This window comes from Semicossyphus pulcher, unplaced genomic scaffold (assembly GCF_022749685.1).
Source record: "Semicossyphus pulcher isolate SPU_LCO1_2020_fin unplaced genomic scaffold, fSemPul1.0.p SCAF_13, whole genome shotgun sequence".
NCBI lineage: Eukaryota > Metazoa > Chordata > Actinopteri > Labriformes > Labridae > Semicossyphus > Semicossyphus pulcher.
In genome coordinates, this window is record NW_027211637.1 from 20,396,099 (window position 1) to 20,417,803 (window position 21,705).

A 21,705-nucleotide genomic window follows, 5' to 3' on the forward strand; every position below is an offset into this window, starting at 1 on the left:
GGAGCTGCCATTGCAATGCATTACATTACATTTGATTTGGAAGGAGATCTATTGGCTTTGCTGCTGCTGGTTTACACACACATGAAAACTGACATTCAAGAAAGCAGCACATACATTTTTTGACATATGTGGAAAAAAAATATGAAGGCTATTTTTTTTTTTTATGCACATTTCAAGGGTTTTTAGTTTAGCTTAATATACTGGGTAAAGGCTTGGGTGGGACCACAGTAAAGCTGGATAGCACGAGAACAGGAAAAGGCTCACTGTAGTGAGTAGAAAACAGGAAGGACGAGTCTATAAGGAAACAAGTGGAAGACACTAAAAAGCGTGCTGTCTGTTGGAATGTGCGGGGCAGGATAAAGATTCCCACAAGGTTAATATTCATCGAAGGTTATCCTGCCGAACAACAACTAAACGTCACAACCACAAACTACAACCACACATAATCAGAAAAAAGACTATTTGGCAGGGAGAAAGACAAAACGTGACAGAGTGAGCGAGTCGCCCACGTGTCACCAAAAAGCTCAGGTTAGTTCTTGTTCCATTATAAAGCATCTCATTGCACGGAGTCAGAAAGTAAAGCAATACTGCATGGTTGTGTTATCTGATATGACTTAGCAGTGTGGCGACAGCTGTCTGTGGGTGTTAGAAGATTTGGATACCAAAATCAGGACGCGCTACAGGTTCACTACGAACTAGCCAGCAAACAAAACAACAAAATAAAAGACGTTTCTTTCTGTGGGTTTTACATTCAACAGGGTTTGTTTTTCTCCCCTTTGCCTCTAAGCTACAATATACATTGAATCTTTACGTGTTATGTTCACTATAGCTTCTCAATTGACTTTTTTTTTTTCTTTTTAAAGAAAGAAAATATTCAAAGCAACTATACTGTAAAAAAAAAACTTTTCATATAACAAGATACAACAACAAAGAAAAACAACAATATATGAAAAAAAGCCTCACGGTTCTCTTTATGTTGCATATGTACAAGAAAGCCCTGAAACTGCGAATCCATCTCCATCGTCACTGCGCGTCTCCAGTCTGCTTTCCATCGACTGTAATCGTTTAAAAATTCCCTGCAAACCCATAAACAGTCGGCTCCAATCTCCATCTCCCATCTTCTGGGTGAAAGTTCTAAATGAATGATCAATTCTGTAGAAAATCACCAATTAAGTTCTCTTATGTGAGATCTGTGCGCAAGAGCAGCTCAGTACCCACAGTTCTGTCTGGTCATAACGACCGACATAATGGCTGCACTCACTGAGCCGAGCTCTTGATGATACGACTTAGGCCTCGATCGTCGCCAGGCCGGTTTTAGTGCAACTTTAAAAAAAGGTGGAAAAGTGGCCAGTGAACGTAGAAACCTGTTAGCTTAAAATATGCCCACGGTTCCATTCACTGCCAGCGAAAGCGTCGGCCTCTGACCCTGCTGGTGGATCTAAAAGTGCTTACACTGAGGATGGAGAGAGACCTGATGGGCTGCGTGCGACACTCCAACAACGAAACCAGAGATAACAGATAAAAAGTGGTATCCAGCACTAATAAAAGTATCTACACAGCTTCTACCTCAGCTCAGTAAAATGTCAATAAGCAGAAACCAGATTTTGAGTGAGTAAAGGAAGCACAAAGATGAGCGTTACGGGTAAAAAGTGTGAGCATTTTGGAAAAACAGTGTAAAAGCATCTGTTAGCAAGACGTGTAGCATCTAACTGAGACCGGTGTTTTCCCATCGCTGAGACAAGGCAGGTGCTGCTTACGGCCCTTGGCACTCCTCCAAGAAAAGGCAAAGTGACTGACTACCTAAGTACCTCTATGTACTCCTCAGTACCGCGCCTCTGAAACAGCCAACACCACTATGTTTAGTACAATAAATCTGACACAGAGAGCAAGTAATTAGCTGTCAACATCACTTGCTAACAATGGGGGGACCCCAGAGGTACAGCACCTCTTTCCCTGACACCCCATTTATTCCATCGGGCAGTGACGACCCCCTCGAACACTTCAAAATGTGTGTATATAAAACGTTTATGTATAAAACACGTCTTTGTGCAGTGCAACGTAGTGCAATTTCATCAGGTCAGTACACCTTTTCCTTTTTATGTTCTTTTCATTGGCACTTTGTGAAGTTTCTGACCGGAAGAGTCACGCGCTGAAAGAGACGGAGACCTAGCTTATCTGGGATGCTGCTGGGAAAAAAACCCACTTACAGGTTTCAAAATAAAATGGTGTGAGTGAGATATTATTAACCACAGTTACGGCGAACGTGTGCTTAACATTTTCTGCCAATTTACTTCACCAATTAACACTCAAGGTTCTGCTTTCACGGCGACGCGATAACTGGTCGCCTATCAGTCGCGTGCAGACAGCACGAGCGGCCCTGTGGTGACAAAGGACAGCACAGGTGTTTTTACGGCGACAGAGTCTTAAGGCGTGCTGTACCGCGGTCAAGGAGTCTGCTCGACGGCCTGCTCGTATAGGAAAGGAAAGGCACTGTGTGTGTGTGTGTGTGTGTGTGTGTGTGTGTGTGTGTGTGTGTCACATGTCTGTGGTGGTCAGGTCAGTGTCAGGAGAGCGGGGGACACACAGAACTTACATTAAAAATATACAAGTACAAGACTCGCCTGTCAGATCTGAGACATACCTGTCAGAGGGTTTGTTTTTTTTTAAGTTGGAGTATCCAAATTGAGTATTTGGGGTCAGTGTGTCAAATGTACTCAGTTTGTGATGTTGGGCTACAGAAGTAAATGAACGGACTTGCCTATAATTAATCGGAAGTAGGTTAGCAACTTAAAAAAGATCAGACTTTTGTTAATTAAAGTCATTTAAATAAAAAATAATAACTGAGGCGAATCAGGGCAAGTTAACAAATAGACCTTAACATTTTTGGGGGGAAATCTAAATGCAGGAACTGCTTAAAAACACTATTTTCTTTACTTAGTTCTGTTCTTTACTTTCACTATTTTCACCACAAATTGTCCCTCTGTAAGTATTATCACCACTAATAGATCACTAACTTGTCTATACATGTTATTAAGCTAATAATAAATAAACGTCACCATGCAGGTGCACAGTTTTAGGCTGTAATCCTTTAAACAAAATCCTAGCTGACTTTTTTTAATGATCTAAAGCAAAGGGCCGAGGACGGGAGCCGAGCCCAGGGCCACCGCATCGAGGACTATAGCCTCCACGCATGGGTCGCAGATTCAACCACTGAGCCAAACCAGCGCCCCATCTTAAGCTCCTCTTAAATGCATCTGCATTATATTCTATTCTTGTATCTTAAAGAAATACAAAACAGTTGACAAAATTCAACGGGTGTTATTTTCATACATTGGCCACTACTTCTACAAATAAATGGGATGTATCAAAAACTACACTTTCTAAACTCTCATAAAATCTACCACTTATATTTAATCGAATGCTTTGAAAAGGAGGCCTGTCATTTGGTGGTACAGACCTGTTCTAAAAAATCTAAACTCCACTTTGGTAACAACATTTTTAAACTCAACGGTTTAAAAGAGAAGAAGAAGACGACGTCGGGTTCCTATGACGTTACAACTGGTATCTAAAAACGTAGTAATGCTGGTCAATGATTGGGTAACGTCTCCGTTTCAAACTGTAAATAATGAATTAGAATGCCTGACTTATTATCAGGTAGTGATTGTGGGTTACAATCTTGAATAATTACCTTAAATACACAAATTACATCAGTCAGACTGTGTGTTAAAGTTTCAAAGGGCTGTCTCATTCACTGTGGTAAACAATCTCTTTAAGCACATCAGCTGTCAAAGGAACAAACGGAGCCTGGACTCACCTTAATAACAACCACAAAGCAAGAAAGACAATATTAAATGCTGTAATCCTGCTGATTGCACGGTGCAACTGCTAGTTGCTTCAGCATGTCACTGCTGAAAATAAAGTCTATATCAGAAATAGATATCCGCTCTCTCAGACACACGCTGTGGTAACAGTGATTTTCTAAAAGAGGACTTATTTCTTCAAGGTGCATATCTTTAGGGTACGAGTAAAGAGAAGAAGAGCTATCTCATGTATTGTGTACGTCTCTCAAAAATATTCCAGGGGAAACTTTTTGTACCACTTACTGTGAGGGTTTTGTGCATCTTTGCAATCTTACAGGAAGTGTAGCTGGCTGTGTTGAATTTGCTTAAAGAAAAAGTAGATAGTGAGCTGTATGTACTCAAACGTGTCGTCAATATCCAGTAAGGCTGCAGAGGACAGTGATGTTAGATTGAGGATTATAACACCTAAACGGTTGGTTGGAAGTGAACAGGCTTTTAGCCTTTGCTAGCTTTGAATTCCCTCAAACAGTGACAATGAAAAGGATATGCTACAAAGGTTTGACCGAGCAAATCTGGTGTTAACCCTTGAACTTCCAAAAAGAGTCATGATCTAGCTCATTAACAGCACATTACATGATGATCCTATACTGAACAGAGTATACCAAAAAGCTTATCTGTAGTCTTTTAACACAGCCTCGAAGTTGAGGCTGTGAAAATGGCAAGTGAAAAAAACATAAAAAATCAAATCAGAATCCAATTTCTCTTCTTGTTGTTTCAGTCTTAGAAAAAGTCTCCAAACCTGCAAAAAGTCATTTTTTCTCGCTGATTTCTTTTTGTTTGTTTTTACCCACCGCTTTTATTTTCTCTTTGTGTTTGGAAAAGGGAAATAGAGAAGGCAAACCCCTGCTGGGCTGGAGAAAGACGCGCTGAGAGATCCATCGTGGTGAAATCTCCTCTCGTCTCCTCGGCGGAAGAGTCCACCTAGCTGTCGCTCCGAATGAGGAAGATCTCTTCTCACGGACTCAGGGAAGGGGACTGGATTAGTCGGTGAATCTCTGACAGGCTTTTTTCCAGCGACAGGCTGTGCACCACATGTCTCTCTTCTCCATGCCGTACACCTTTCGGCACTTCTTTGCCTCCCCACGGGGTTTCCTTGGTAACAGCAGATGTGACAGCATAAGGACATGCACACACAGACATCCAGACGCCCACTCGGGCATAAAAGCACACATGTATGTGCAGCAGAGCTCAAAGGCAAAATGTGCATGTAGAGGCAGGGTCAAGGACACAAGAGCAGACGAGTCTTTCCTTATGATAAATCAATATATAAATGTGATGTCAACAAGGCAGCAGTCACTGAAGGGGCTGATTATTTGATGCAACTGTTTATGATATCAGATGTGACCTGATTCAGCACCGTATATAGCATCCTTGTCGTGGCTCATTCCTGCTGTTATTATTCAGACTTCACAAGAGTCGCTCTGCTAGAAAGGTTTAACGTTTGACCATAACCCAAAATTAGTTTGAACAACCACTTTAAGGCTGCAACTAATTATTTTTAATATTGATTTAACATGAGTAGTAGATGGTTCCTAACATGTAGAAATAAGATGTTTAGTCTGACATTTTCACGTCTGAGCCTGAACCAGAATATGTTGTTTAGTCTGCTTGGAAAAATGACTCGAGTGATTAATCATTATAAAATAGCTAGCGGTTAATTTTCTGTTCATCGGCTAATTGATTAAGAAACTGTTTCAGCCCTAGACCACTTACAATTCATTGCAGCGAATGCCTGTAATTTATCATGATGGCTGCTTAACAACAACCATGGTCACAAAGGAAAAGCAGCTCATTTCAGGCGGCAGTGATATGGCAAACAAACAAAGGAAGAGAGACGAATACAGAAAGATAAAGAAAAAATGTTTTATCTGGAACACAGTCCCACAATTGTGAATCACTACACATAACTGGAGAAAAACTAAACCCACTTTCCTCATATAAGAAGAAGAATTAGACACATGCTTGCTGCAGCGTACCTGGTTCCTGGTGCTGATTTGGGCGCCTGTGTCGTTACCGCATGGTTCTTGTTGACAGTGGTGTGTGTGCTGGCCGCCGGCTGCCTCTTCTCACCGATGCTGACTGTTCGCACTTGAGTCACAGGCCCCTGCAAAAGTGGGAAGACATCATAAGGACACTGTTCAATATCCTACTGACACAGTGCAGCTTAGCTCTATACTATACTCTGACAAAATATACAGGAAGACACAACTTTAACTCTGTCCCTTTCAGAATAAAACACACAAAAAACTAACTAGTGTGAGCCTCTGTTCCAATCGGAGAACTCATTGCACATGTTATGTGCAGGTCATTTTCCTTATATAATTGTTACGTGCCGTAGTTTTGTGTTGTGTTTTCCGTGTGTGTGTGTGTGTGTCTTTCTCCTGTGCTCCTCAGGTGCTGATCTCCCCTTGCTGCAGCAGGTGATCAGGCTCACCTGTTACCACTCCAGCAATCAGGAGAGAGTATAAAGAGCAGCAGAGATGAGACAGCCAGGGCCAGTGGGCCATTCGGCTGTGTGTGTGACACATGTCTTCGGGTTTACTCATTCAGTGGAAGGAGGGCGTTTCTTCGAGGCCTTAGTGTTTATTGTTATTTGCAGTTTTGGTTTATAGTGTTTTGTCTTAAAGAGCAGCTTCTCTTTTGTTTAGAAGAAGCTCGCTTTGTGTTTCCTTTTTGCTTTAGTTTGTTAATAAATCCCTTCAACTTTGCCTATACTTTGTTCATCCCTTCTTTTTCCTGGGTTTTAATTCATTGTTACTCCCCTCATCCCGTAGCCCAGCTTGACATTTATAAGGCTTTTTTATGACCTAAAAAATAATAACATGAATGTTGCTGCTTACGCTGCAAAGCCCAACACTCGCTGGCTACACTATCTTGCTGAAGTCTTTCTGATCTGCCCAAAAACAAAGCAACAGTTCAGAGGCCGCTCATACAAAATTCATCACTACATGTTTTTGGTACAACCAGGAGAGCTCACATTACATGTGTTTTGTGTCCCTGCAGTGGTTTCCTGCCAGTTCTTTTTATTGATTTTAAGCTCTTTTTTATTGGTTTGTAAATCTTTAAACAGTTGTGTGCCTGCAGACGTCTGATGTGCCTTTAAGACACAATATCTGCCCCCTCAGAGTCTTGAGTCACGACAAAGCTGTCTTCAAACATTTTGACCCCCGACCTTTTGTATTTTTTGTTGTTTTAATCCCAATATTTTACTAATTTTTATTTCTATTTAATTGCATAAACCTCACAAAAACAGCATTGCGACACGTACAATATAAAGTTGTTTAATGTTGAACCTGCATGCACATCTTATCTTGATTATATGTGAAGCACTTTGGATGAATTGTGCGATATAAAGAATCTGTGCCTCTGTAAATAAAGAGATGATGGTATTGAGAAGCAAGGGAGTAAAAAACCAGAGAGAGAAAAAGCTGGGAAAAACAGCGGAAAGGGGAGGATAAAAGTAAAGATGAAGATAAAAAGGAGCAAGACAAAAGCCTCACTCACCGGAGCGCCTTTGAAAATGACAGGAGGGGACTGCCACGACACACTGATGCCATTCTCAGTCCCAATTCCAGGCCCGGTCCCATTACCAATGCCTAACTCAGCCAGCTCAGGACCCACTGGGATGCTCACTGGAGCAGTGGCCTGGAACACGGACAAGCGCCCCAACAAAGCCAGGAGAGGAGACGACAGGAGGAGAGGAGGAGGGAGAGGAGAAGTGCAGAGAGGCAGAGAGCACAGAAGTAAAAAAAAATCATGTGAAGAGGAGGAAAGGCAGATCTCTGCTTCCACATGAAATGTGCTTTCATATCAACTCTGTGATTTATATAAAGACTGTTAAACTGTTGCACTCTAACACAGCGTGAAGAATATCAGAGAGGACAGAAGTCAGCAGGAGTGTACAGAGAGTACAGTGGACCACAGAGAAAGTTTACACACTGTAAGCCTATTTTTACAAGCATCTAGTGTTGTCATGACAACTGAGTTCAACACTACCTTGAACCATTGCGAGGGGCTGAATTCACTACTGAATATTTTAAAGATTTGTACTTTAAGCAAATGTGTTCTTCCAGTTAACCCTTCCATTAATACCTCCATAAAATGAGGAGTGCACAGTTAGAGGAAGAAGAAGACGAAAAAGAAGAAGAAGAAAAAGAACGAGAAGAGGAAGAAATAGGAGAAGAAGACGACGGGAAATAAAGGGAGAAGGCACGGATACCCAAAGTTGCTACAAGCAAGTTCAAATCAAAAGTGGCGAGCAGGAATTTGAGCACGATTAAATCAGATGACTAAAACTAAAATATTCAGCCTTCATTCTTCATGTGACCTTATGTTAGTTTTCCCTCATATAAACTCCCACACTGGTGTAGGAGTTAAGTAATTCAGCCTGACCTTAAAGCTTCTTTTCCCACACTGACCTCAGAAACTGCCTCTGCAGATTCCACATGATTGAAAATCTCAAACTTTTAGGTCTGACTGATGTTGTCTTTGGTATTTTAGAAGGAGCCGTGTCAGAGATTAAATTAAGTAATGACTGTTTTTGTCTGCGTGTGTGTGTGTGTGTCTGTCTGTGAGCTACCTGGTAGGCGTGGTCAGTGCGGATGTGGCAGAGCGTGGAGGGAGCCGACTGACTGAGCAGTGTCGGGGCGTGGCTCTGTGAACCGTTCATGTTGATGTGCTCAGAGTGAGGGACGTCATCGAGCGGTGGAGGGAAGACGGGCGGAGGGCCGGCCGTGGTTGGGGAGGTGGGCGTGAGGCTGGACAGGCCCTCTGTCAGGCTGTCCATGTTGACCTCGATCTCTGAGTAGTAGAAGTCCTCCTCTCCGTCGCTGTAGTCCGAGTCGCTGTTTCGCCTGGAGGAGAGGAAGAGCAACAACTTAACGCTTCTGCTTCTCCTTAAACGAAGATTATTTAACATCCAGTATCATTTCACTCTGAGCTTATAAGTCTTAAATGACGGCATTGGATCGCTTCAACTTTGGGTCAAGCAAATTTTGAATAACCAACAACATTAATCACGTATTGCAGCCCTTTCTTCTTGGACTTGCTAAGCATTTTGACAGGAACTTGACTAATGTAGTGCGACAATCTGCTGGCCACACATGCTGTTATGCTAAGTATGATAAATCATATCTGTTGGGCATCTCTCTCTTTATGTATGTCCTCTAAAATTAAAATGATTTGGTCACTTTCAATGCATATTTATAAACAGGGGTGGCAGAAAATGCTTTATACCTTATATTTAAAATTACTTTGATGAATTCTCTCTCATCTCTCGCCAATGATCAGTGAACATTTTAAGGTGGACTGTAACCAAACAAACAATACTGAGAAAAAGAGGATTAAAAAGCTTAAAACATGAGCAGTGGAAAAGCCCTGGGAGGGGCGCACACAGCCTCAATCTGGTGCCAGACACGGCCTCATTCAATTTAAGGTGCTGCATCAAGTCAGGCTGTCCAAGATGTTCCCAGATAAACTCTCCCCTGCCTCCTTAGCACACTCATTCTGGCTATGTCCTAATCTATTCACTTATTGAAATTCAATCCTCCAAACTTTACGTGGCTCCTCTGACAACTTCGACAAAACACGGAAAACATTTTTGAACTACATTAAAGTGAAACTTATGCTGCGTTCCAGACAACCGGGAACTTGAGAACTTCCAAGTGATATTTCCGACTTCTGAACTACCGACTTCTGCAGCCTGTTCTTCATGTGCAGGTGTTTGTTAAACAGGTAACAGGATACAGAGAGAAAACACTGTTACTGTGTTTTATTAGTATTCATACAGAGCACATGTGTGCAGACACAAACAGCTGTTAAAGCAGACTGACAGCTGATCCGTCATCACAAACAGACGTCGCTGCACGTGACGCTTCATCAGAAAGGACGTCTCATGTCTCTTGAAAAACATTCCCTCGTTTCCTCGCTCCTCTCTTGGTTTCCTCGCGTCTCTCCATGCATCTCTGGTGGGAGGGACTAAGACGCAAGTGAAGGATGCAATTTAAGAGACATGAGAAGCAGCCCATATGACAGATGTGACCATAGTTTCCCCTCTGGCATCACTTCTGAATGCTGTCCTCTAACTTAATGTGCCACAAAGAGCACCGAAGACCGCTTGTGGTGGTGGTCAGAGGCCTGGGTTGGTCAAACAGACGGGATTTTCAACCAGGAGACTGGGTGTGATTCGTATTTGAAACCAGTCTGTCGACTTTTTGAAGATGACAACTTCTGTTTGAGTTGATGTTAGTTACGTAACATACATGACAGCAAGATAGACGGACACATCAGTTACATTATTTGCTTAATTTAAACCCAAACATGATCCAAAAGGCGTGAAACGTCTTCAAGAACTTCAACCAAGTCCAGTTGCCTTCTGGATTGACCTTAGAATGACCATGACCTGGATGACTGAGAACCTTCACAGAACAAACATGATCTTTTTTCAAAACCAAACTGTCCCTATATCTCACAATGATAACCAAAAAGTTAATCCACACTGGAAACACTGACAAGGTTTCAAAGAACAACAAAGTGATCGTCATAGAAACCGCCGTAGAATAGAACTGTCTGATGAAGGGAACTGATGTCATCATGGGACTGTGACAGAAATCATGGAATCCTGTTGGGTTAGAAGTTGATCCACTCTTCAGTTCACCTACAGTTGAAGCAGTTCACTACCTACCAGAGCTTGCTGAGATATTTCATTTGTTCATTTGTGTGGAAAACCTCTTTTATTGACAACATGTCACAGAATCCACGATCCTCCAGCTGTTCAACAGCAGACACAGCAGATAAGAAGGAGTCAGAAGAGTGGCTTGAGGTGCAAAAGTACGACGTACTACAAAGCCTCACAAATCGCTACCTCATCCTGGACTTCATTGGAAAGGGAGTCTACGGTAAAGTTGCCAAGTCAGCAGATTTAATCACGGCCAAGGACGTGGCCATGAAGATTCTGGATCCTGAGATGAGCAGAGCCTCTGAAGGAGAGCTCCAAATACTCGAAGCTGTGAGCCTTCTTGATCCAGTCAAGACAAATATTGTGCAGTTCTTCGAAATGTTCCAGCACAAAGGAAATACCTGCCTAGTTTTTGAGATGCTAGACCAGAGTCTTTACCACCTAATGAGTGGCAGACACTGGAAGCCGCTGTCTCTCGGTGAGATTCGGCCAATTGCCCAGCAGCTGCTGACAGCCTTTGACGCCCTCAAGGGCATTGGTGTCATTCACGGTGACCTGAAGACCGACAATATCATGCTTGTAAACCATGACAACCAGCCCTTCAGAGTCAAACTCATAGACTTTGGCTTGTCGCTGAAGACCTCTGAAGTGGAGGATGGTGAGATGTTGCACGTTATCGGTCACAGGGCACCTGAAATGATCCTGGGCCTCCGTTTCTCTGAGGCAATAGACATGTGGGCTCTTGGCTGTGTCCTCTCATCGCTGTACCTCTCCAACCACCTGTTCGGGGTACACTGTGAGTACCAGGTGATGAAGAACATTGTTGACATTGTGGGCCAGCCTGCTGACCACCTCCTCAGTGCTGGCTTTTTCACTGATATGTACTTCAAGGAGAACCAGCACTTGGACTATCAAAAATGGTGGCTGAAGACACCGATGGAATACCAGCTGGAAACTGGCAATGCGCCTAAAATATTCCAAAGGTCTGTCAATTCTCTGGATGACATGATAACAAATGAGCCGGAGATACAAGAGTCCATTGAGGTTGAGGATCGCAGAGCCTTCGTGAGCCTCCTGACGTGTCTCTTAGAAACAGACCCTGAGCAGAGGATCAGTCCTGACGAGGCCCTGAAGCACCCGTTCGTCTCCAGGGTTCACCTAAAAGAGGAGATGGACATCAGCTCATACGCCCAAGACTCCTGCGCCAAAATGAATGTCATCCCAATGGACAACTCAGAGGAGGACCTAACTCCCGCTAATGAGACTGAGGAAGAGCTCAACGCTGAAGATGTTCCGGTTATCTGTCCAACTGCTGCAGGATCAGTCTCTCCTGGCTCCTGTGACGACATTACAAACGTGCCTGATGGAGCAACAGCTGCTGAACGTGCAGATCCAGCTGTCAGCCAACACAGAGCCAGTAGCGGTCCAGCTGAGGTGGAGCCGAGGTCCGACACCGATGGTTCACCCGGTGATGGTGCAACCGTGAAAGTGAAGAGGAGCCGACTGCGAAGGATCAGGAAGTTCTTCAGCAGGGCCATAAGGACCATGTTTGGAATGAGGAAAACTTAGAATGCTGATATATGTGCTTCTAAGTGATTTCAAAAAACAAGAATTAATGAATAAATAACTGAAAGATAAGCTTTTTTGTTATCAGGCATCTGTCTTTATACGTGATCTTGTAAAATCAATATTTTAGAAACGTATTACATTAGTTCTCTGTATTGTAGCTAAGTATAAATTATATTACTGTGATTTTCTTTTTCAGCCCTTAAACTCAAACAACTTTTGAAGCCCCAAAGAATATTTATTTAGATTCATTTAATGTAGTCAAAGTGCAAAGTGTTGTCTAATTACCTGAAGTAACAACTTCTTATCCACTAAGAAATCACTTGGTCAGGGACGGCCCTAAATGTCCCCCGTCCTCAGGTTTTGCTAATGTGATGTAGCCAGAGTTTAACACCTTGTTGTTGTTGAATTAAATGTTTTGAAGTGTGGTAAGTCAAAATGTCACAAACATTAACTATAAATGTCGTCAAGCTGCCGACATACTGCAGCGTGTGCACTTCTTGCAGCAGTCACAGGTACCCCAGGGCACAGTTCTTGGCCCCCTTGTCATCTCCCTCTACATGCTTGGTTAAATAATACATAAGCTGACAACACACAGTTTTATCTATCAAGACTTAATGATCCACAGTGAAGTAAGTGAAAACGAAAACCTTTTCTTCTACCAATGAATGGATCACAAATCAAGTGATTTCTTTGGCATGCTGATTTGGAGGAGATAATTCATGCTTTGATTTCATCCGTTTTTTCATCTTATCTTTTATTCATCTTTTGATTCCTGCCTCTGCCGAAAACGCATCACATGTCTCAAGCTCATCCAAAGTACTAACTTTAACTGGCACTAAATGTAGACCCCATATCACCCCTGCCATAGCACACCTTCTCTGGCAGCAGTGCTCCGGCTTCCTCCTACAGTCCAAAGACATGCTTGTTAGGTTCATTGGTCACTCTAAATTGCCCATAGGTGTGAGCGTGAAAGGTTGTCTGTCTCATGTGTCAGCCCTGTGATTATAATATATATATTATGTATCCCTCAAACTTTGAGCCTAATCAATAATTTTCATAGTTCATGAACAGACAGTATTTGGTCTGATTAAATAATGAATTCAGATCAGATTATCAGTAATCAAAAATGTAAATAATGAATAAATCATATAAAAGCATAGTGCCGGTAGGTGTCTGTATGGCTCTAAGCAGCAGCAACACAGACTGCAGCCTGTTCTTCATGTGCAGGTGTTTGTTAAACAGGTAACAGGATACAGAGAGAAAACACTGTTACTGTGTGTGGCAGACTGACAGCTGATCCAGCGGTTTCCGACTTCTGAAGACAGTCCAGGTGCCAGGTGCAAACATGGCCGACCGTGACGAACTGATGTCTCTTTGGCAAGTCTTTAGCCAATTTAACAGTCAGCGGTTCAGCCTGCTTGCCTAACTTAACTTTTGTGGAGAGAAGATAACTTTCAGAGATTGTTTATAGTAACCAGCTCAGCGACGTTTCTTATCAAACATGTCATGCAGAACATGTCTTACTATATGAGATTAGTTGATATTTAAGTAAATGCAGGCAAATATATAGCATGTTGCTTTCAGTTGATAGTTTACCATTAAAGATTTGCCTCTCCATGGGTGCGGCCACTGTTGTGTGACGTAAGAAATCTGATTTTCGGGGTAGATTAATCTGCCCCGAGTTCTCAAGTAGGAACTCCGACTTTGAATGGCGTTCCAGAGCAATTTTTCTAGACGAAGGTCAGAAAAACTCAAGTTCCCAGTTGTCTCGAACGCAGCATTAGCCCCTCACCCAGTTAAATACAACCTCACAAGAGACAGGCACTGTCTTTGTGACCCAGCACGTACAACGTCTTAATATCATATTTTGTGCAACTGCCCTTTTAATATTTATTTAATATATTTTTTCCTTTTTGTCTGTTGGATCACTTTTCTTTCAGTCAACTCTGTGTTTTTTTTGCCTCTCTTGCTTGTATGTTCTAGAAAGAAAAACTAATAAAAATATGTTTTTATTAAAAAATGTAAAAAAAAAAAATCGAATATGGATTTAAGTGTTAATCAAGGGCGCCAGTATCTTCGCCTGCCACGTTCCATTTTACAAAGTAAGTACACATAAGCACAGCTGTTTGTCAGTTACAGCGCCGACAGGAAGTTGTTCCTCCTCTCAGCAGCAGGGGGCAGTAAAAGCCAGTGTGCTGCAGAGCTCCTCAAACAAACAGGCTGTTGATGAAATGTCAATAACTGCGAGGACACAGTCGAGAGGATGCCTCTTTACTCAAAACTGTACGAGGTTAAACTGAATCACAGAGTTTAAGTTGCACGATCTCTCTCCCTCATTAATTCTCATAATGACAGCCCCTTTCAGATCTTTCTGACAAAACCATCTATTCAAACTGAGAGTTGTAACTGCTCTGTATTGCAAAGGGTGTCAACAGTTATATTTTATATTATAAGTGTGCGTGCTGCATGTGAAGAGGAAAGGAAGTGAAAGTAAACTGATTCAGAGTTACTAAAAACCATAATTCAGATGACTAATGTGATACCTTTTATATTATCATTCAGTCACCTTTTAAGCATTGTGATACAAAAGTATGAGTTGCTCGTATGGTTGGAGAAATGTTACTTCTGTTGGTCCTCATTGGACAATATATCTCTAAGCACACGTGTGAATAAGCAGTAAATCAGCAGCTCTGTAAGTCGGCTGTAAAAGCAGGCAGTTGGACATCATCCAGGCTGTAAAAACTCAGACGAGTGTCACTTTTCTTGTCTTACCACATTATCTAAATCAAAGTTTAACACTACTACCCCGAAGCTGCAGATATAGATTACTTAAGTGACGCCTACACAGTGAAGGTCTTTATCAAAGTGTGAAACACAGCCTGCAGATCTATAAAGCAGCCAGATGTCATCAGTAACAATGTGTGCATTTACAGACTTTATTCTTCACAAAGTACATCAGTATGACTACAGATAGAAACAAACTTTTTAACTACGTCAATGTCACGATGAAGATCACCACTGTGACTCATACAGATCATCATACTGCCCTGCAGCGGTGTGTGTGGGTGGGTGTGTGTAGTGGTTCAGCTAAGACATGTCTAGATGCATAATAAACAACTAGGCAGCAAGTCAGACTGTATAAAGAGAGAAAATACTGAGAGCTAATGATGTGAACTAAACCTTCAAAAACATTGTTCAGCTGTAAGAGAAGATTAAAGCTTGTCGTTGCTCCTAAAGCCTTGTTAATGGGGCAGCTGAAACCCAGGAGACTGAGCACTGTGTGGGTTCAGTTTTCCTTTAATGACGAGCGACTCACCCGAGGTGGACGGTGCGGACGTGTCGCTGGATCCCTGAGGAGGTGCTGAGGACCTTTTCACAGTTCTTCCACAAGCACTTGAACATCACCTTCATGGAGTTCTGAAAGACACCACGAAACCACCATGAGTCAGACGACAACTGATTTTTGTGTCACAATATTTGCAACACAGCGTCTGACAGAAACGGTGTCACAATATTTAATAAACGGGGAAATCACTGATAAGATAAGACAATCAGTGATATCTGTGTATTTATGCTACCACTATCTTTATATAAACTGTTTAACTATTTGGTTTGTGACTCATAGTCTTAAAAAGAAAGAAAACAACAGCTGTCAGCCCTGATAAAACGACAAATGTTAAATGCAGAACAGTGGTGAGATTTTCATGGGAAATAAAGGTCCATGCAGCCTTTTAGATCTCACTGGCAGCCTCAATAGAAAGGCCTTCATGGGGAATTGAGATCCACTCTACAAGGGGCCAAACACTACACCTCATTAGAGAGCTATTACAGCACCAAGCCTATAAAAATAGAAACCAGATATGTGACATGTTCAGACACAGGCTGGGTAAAAGAGAGGAACAGAAAGGACAGGGAGAGAAGGGACAACTGAAACTGCATTGTGTTCTCTCTACCTCCACCTTTCATGTTCACTGACAGATTGACGAGTACACTACATGCTTTAGTTTGATCTCTTCCTGCTGTCTGTGCATGTTGAGGGCTGAGGTGAAAATCTAACAGGAAATAGCTAGGGTAAGGGTGCTGCCAAAGGGGGTGTCCCTAAAGCTTAACATAACATTATGCCTTCAGAGAAGGACATATACATGCATGTGCACCGCTCTGACCTCTTTGTAACCTCTGATCTCAAAAGTAGCATTTCAAATGCGCATTATATCTGATCCTCCTTAAATGGGATTTTACATTACGCCAAGCATAATTCTCCTTGGCTTTAAAAGCAAGCTTGTGGGGAGATGGATAGATAGATGTAATGAGTATTTGCATGTATTATTTTTTCATATCAGGGGCTGGCAGCTGTCCCATGAGCAGGCAGGGACCTGCATCACCACTGAGCAGTGGGTGCGTACTCTCATTACCTTTCAACAGTGTCTGGAGAAGGAAGGGAGGGAGGGAGCAGGAGAGGTAGAGAGGAAAGCTGAGCGAGATAAGTGAGAGTGGAACAGGTTTTTTATCAATGGTTATGTTCACTCTTTTCTCACATTGGTATCTTAGTAGCATCTAGACATTTCCTCTTTGCCTGTCACTCCCTTCTAACAGTCACAGGCCGTTAAACTGCTCTACTGCTGCTGGTTCCCGACCATGCTGCTGAAAACAACCCTGCTAATAAAAATGACACAGCAAAGCTAGCCATTAATCCCACAAACAATCACTTAATTCCCTAAGCGTTTTTCTTGCATCTTAACACTGTTACAGTAAGACTGGTGATTGCCATGTTTAATAATCCTCTTAACCCACTGCCTGCATAAAATCAAACAGCCTGCATTTCAAGGGGCAGCTGCTCACTGAGGGTTAAGACCTCTGGGGTTGGTGTCAGCTATATTGCAGCGCAAAGCTAGCTCACTTTTTTAGCCCTCTTCCACACAACTTATGTGTGTATATTCCCCCCAGCGCCATCCTACTTAATTTCCTGTCTGCTTATCTATGGTATGGCACTGGTCTCTGGCAGCATCGTCCTCTGAGTCTTTACGGTTTTATATATTTGGCAGCTCAATAGTCTCCACTGCAGCTCCACTCATGGGAGATTGAATTGCAAACTCCCACATATTGTACAGTATATGAGCTCTCCTCTGTCACTATATGGCTGCAGGAAATATTGAGATTCATTTCTCCTGCTGTTGCTACCTTCATTGTCGATTCCCCTCTCCTCCTTCGCCCCCCCTCCCGAGTGTGACTGTCCTGATTTCTATGCATCCCTCGAACCTTTGATACCTCCCGCTGTTCAATCCTCGCCTCTCCTTCATTCTTACTAAATCTCCCCACCTCTGACCTGAAAGGACTAAAAAGGGGAAAGAAAAAGGAAAACACTTTACATACTGGGCTGTTTCTATAATCCATCATGCACACAAGCAGAAAGGGATGGGCCTTTTGTCAGAGCCTGTTTAACTGCATGGTGCTTAAAGTTTCTGAATGAATCTTGTGGGTTTTCAGAGGTGTCTTCCTGCTGCTACTTTATAGAAATAACAAAAGCACAACACAGTTGTTTATCTACAACTGTGGCCCTGAAGTACAACGCAGAGTGAGCTCATTTTTGGTTTAAGTTATAGTGGAGAGGAAAGCATCTGATGGTGCTGTGAAAACCATAAAAAACACAGCTGTGTCAAGCAACAACAAAATTGTACATATTAGCTTCCTTACCTGACAACTGACCCTAGAAGTATTACAACATTTCCTGTAATGGGATTTGATGTTAAAAACATGAACACCTTTCCCGTGCTTCTTGCAGCAGGAAGTGAAAATTCATCTCTACCTTTCGCTTTCGAGGTATGGGGTCCTCAAACATGAAGTGCGTGCTCTCTGTGACATCCTCGCTGACATCATCACCCTGGGACGAGAGCAGGAAGTTCTTGTTGGCATCGTTGGAAAGAGGTGGGGACGGCGTGGAGGGCACTGACTGGTCGCTGGCATCCCAGCTCCAGTTGCCGCTGGTCGAACTGCTGTAGCTGGCTGACAGCACCTCCTTCCAAGCCCTGCTGGCTAGCTCTGGGACTGCAGGATCAAAAAAGTTACAGTTAAAGCTCGGGAAGGAAATCTATTTTAGAGTCATATTTGTCAAATTCTTTTTACACTCTGACAGCAATCAGTAGAAATGCAATGTAACCCTAAGTCCCTCCAATCATTTCATTCAGACCAAATCAAATTATTAATCCAGACCAAATTAAATAATGCATAGTCTACCTGTCTGTCCACTTACATACCTAATTACCTGAGCTCACTTTCTCCATGCACTTACCTAAAGCTAAACTAGCTAGCTGGCTGAACAAGAATGACAATGAACAAGAGTTACATAGGGTTAGTGAGAACAATGTCATGATGTGCTCTCCTGTGGACTATTCTGCACTGGTAACCAGGAGGCAGTGCATGTTCAAAAGTTAAGGGTATAATAAGTAGGATTTTCTTAGAAAAATAAAATATAGACATTTACAAATATAATATAATATAAATCATCACTTATGGGCCTCTATACATGTGTGTTGGCAGGTGTGTGAGGCCTTTCACTCTGCATCTATTCTGTTGTTTTGCTTTGCACGGGACATTTTCAGGAGGGGCGCTGTTGTGGTTCCCTGAGCCAATCACAGCGTATAGGTGAGTGTGGGAGTGGTTCAAATTAGCAACTGGGCCCCATTCAGACCGGCGAACATGGCGAAAGAGTGTTGAGAGTTGGCCTTGCAGGGTTGGCCTGCTCTCGCACAAGAGTGAGAGTGAGCTTCTGGTGACAAAGAGCCCAGGAGGAGGGGTCCACAGTTTGAAGGAAGGAAAAATCCTGCTTATTATACCTTTAACTGACTCATGTTTTTCTATCTACCTCAACTTAATATTCCGATTCATAGCATGTTGGCATGGCACATAAGAACACAAGCAACACCAGTTAAACATGGACATGGAGTGTTAGTGTGCTCCACTTTAGAAGGCCTGAAATATGAAAATATTGGCAACATATTGTTGGGACAGGATGCATAAAAACCCTCACCCAAATCCTCACTTTGTTAACGAAATGAAAAAATAAAATCTCTCAAAAGCCCTAAATCATCACAGCCTGTTTGCATTCAATCTTCAATATCCTATATGCAGCAGATACTTTACTGTCCGAACATTTTCATTTGGCTATACAGTGAGCTGACCATTAAGCCAGACACAGCTTTAATTTCCTGGACAAGGTACGATATTATTTCCCTAAGTCTGCGCCCACAAACCCTTTACATACACTTTGGCCTTTTGACCAATCCAATAACGCTTAACCTATAAGACTTGATAATCGCACCGGCTTGATCGGACTTTCAATGAGGCAAAACATGGTCAAAAATAAAACCTAAAGCCCAGCATAGACTGAAGCTTAATGTCATGTATGTTAGGGATTAAATTATACCAACCGATAACTGTCTCCTATAGAAATGTAAAGGGGTGAATCCCAGTTCATCTGACATGTAGCATAGATCAGTTTTTTGGGATTACTGCGCTATTTCACAGAATTACTGAGGCTTTTGGGTGGGACATGTTTCACCCCTAAAATAAAGAAACAGATCAGAGCTTTGGCCGTCCTATTTCATCTCCTAAAGATAAAATATCATCACAAAAAACACATTTTAATGCTACATAAATCATACAAAGTGATTTCATATTTAAGCCTTTATATTGAGGGTTTAGGGGGAGGTGTAGAGTGAGTTGGGCTACATGATGGAGCATTTACCTAAAGTACTGTAGTTTTTATATTTTATCCATAGTGTTTAATTCATGGGCTGCACAGTGGTGCAGTGGTTAGCGCTGTCGCCTCACAGCTAGAAGGTTCCTAGTTCGGGCGAAGTGGGCCTTTCTGTTTGCATGTTCTCCCCGTACATTCGTGGGTTCTCTCCTGGTACTTCCTCCCGCAGTCAAAAGATGTGCTCGTTAGGTTCATTGGTGACTCTAAAATTGCCCGTAGGTGTGAGTGTGAGCGTGTCGGGTTGTCTGTCTGATGGATGTTTCACTTATTTATAGTTTCTTTAAGTCAAACATTGTTTTAAGTTGTTCCTCTTATTCTGTCTGTCTTCCTGTTTTATTCCTACATTCTTGTGTGTGTCTGTTAGGCCCATTTGGTTTTGATAATTGCTTATCATTATTATTATTACCCACTTGAGCACATGCACAGACATTTTTATGAGGCTTGACCAAACTGTGAAAAATCAAAGATATCAACCAACATCCCCTCTCAGCAACACACTGCTGTCGAGCTTAGCTCCTCCCAAACCCACAGCATCCTCTGCTGAACTCTGCATGAAAATTAACATTGCTATAGGCTTCTGTCTACCTTGCCTGACTGGTAATGTCATATGAGGTTGTAATGTCGTATGAGGTGATATGGTATGTGAACTATAAACATGTTGTCTTACTGAGAGCAAAAAAAACAGTAGCCTTGGTTTAATGCTGAGCTTAAAAACAAGTTGGACTTTGACCGTCTGGCAGTGTTGGCATGGTGATGGCAGCCACAGAAGTGGAAACAGCAAGTGGAGCTGTGGTGATAGGGTCAAGGCTGAACAGTTGGCAGTGAGGATAGGGCTCAGGGTAAGCATGTATACAAAGATAAGGGGATAGTGCTTAGAATAAACTAAGACTCTCTTCTGTTAGATGTATTAATGTACATGTATGTTTAGAGTGAGTGACCTTGTTTTTTAATGCATTAGTTAGTATTTGAGCAGGTGTTGGAGGTAGCATGCAGCTTGCTCTGAGGCAGGGCTGTTACCTGTGGGTGCAGAGGAAGGGTTGAGCACCAAAGGGGATGTGGACAGTGAGGTCAGGACGGTGGCTGCCATCACCTCCTTATCAGCGTGACCTGAGGGCTTCCTGCAAAACACACAAAACACACAAATAGAAATTGAGCACACAGGATAAATTCAGGTCAGGATTATAACGGTTGCTGTCCACTTTAATTGGAACCCAGGATTTGTTTGAGCTAATAAACATTCAGCCTTTTAGTAATGGAAAATAATTTTAGAATAAAAAACCAGGTCTTATTCCAAGAGGAAGCAACAAACCACTGCAGCCACCAAAATGACTAATTCATCAGAATTAGCAGAAGTATTCAGCACAGTCAGAAAACTGGGGTAACTCGCTGTTTGTGTGTGTCTCTGAGTACGTGCATTTGTGCGCTCATGAAGTTGTAATTGAGACCCTAGAGTGAAAGTGTCTTGTGGTGTGATTTTGCACAGCTTGTGCAACCATGCTAAGAGAGAGGGAGAGCAATGCTTGTTCCTCCCTTCCTGCTCTCTGCACCCCATGCTGAGCAGTCCACCCTCTGCTTAAACCTTATTTATACTGCCCACTGGAACTAGCAGCGTGCACATAAACACAGCGCACATTCACAAACACAGACACAAGCACAGTGAGCCCACAGAGAGAGCTTTGGCATCCAGTATTCTAATAAAAATGTGAACCAGCAGCAAAAAAAGCAATTTGTGTGTCATCCTGCAAAGAAGTGACGCACTTATTCTTTTAATCTGTTGTGTTGTGCCCTCTTAACCTCTGCTCTTGCTGTCCTTGAAAGCGAAATGCGAGGTAAAGTATTTAAGCCGG

General features: G+C 42.4%; 1 protein-coding gene across 2 annotated transcripts in view; it reads right to left on the minus strand.

Annotated features, from left to right (window-relative positions):
- Positions 1-248: 248 nt before the first annotated feature.
- Positions 249-21,705, minus strand: part of slc2a4rg (SLC2A4 regulator) — a 42,410-nt gene continuing 20,953 nt past the window's right edge. Inside the window, exons 3-9 of one of the 2 annotated variants that reach the window (XM_069660592.1) lie at positions 20,876-20,976; positions 17,909-18,147; positions 15,422-15,522; positions 8,440-8,713; positions 7,365-7,505; positions 5,837-5,964; positions 249-4,952 (exon numbers count right to left, since the gene is read on the minus strand). In XM_069660592.1, coding sequence (XP_069516693.1) covers positions 4,841-4,952; positions 5,837-5,964; positions 7,365-7,505; positions 8,440-8,713; positions 15,422-15,522; positions 17,909-18,147; positions 20,876-20,976 — 1,096 coding nt within the window. In that variant the 3' untranslated portion in view covers positions 249-4,840. The remainder of the gene's footprint in view (positions 4,953-5,836; positions 5,965-7,364; positions 7,506-8,439; positions 8,714-15,421; positions 15,523-17,908; positions 18,148-20,875; positions 20,977-21,705) is intronic. The other variant, XM_069660593.1, reaches the window with a different exon arrangement.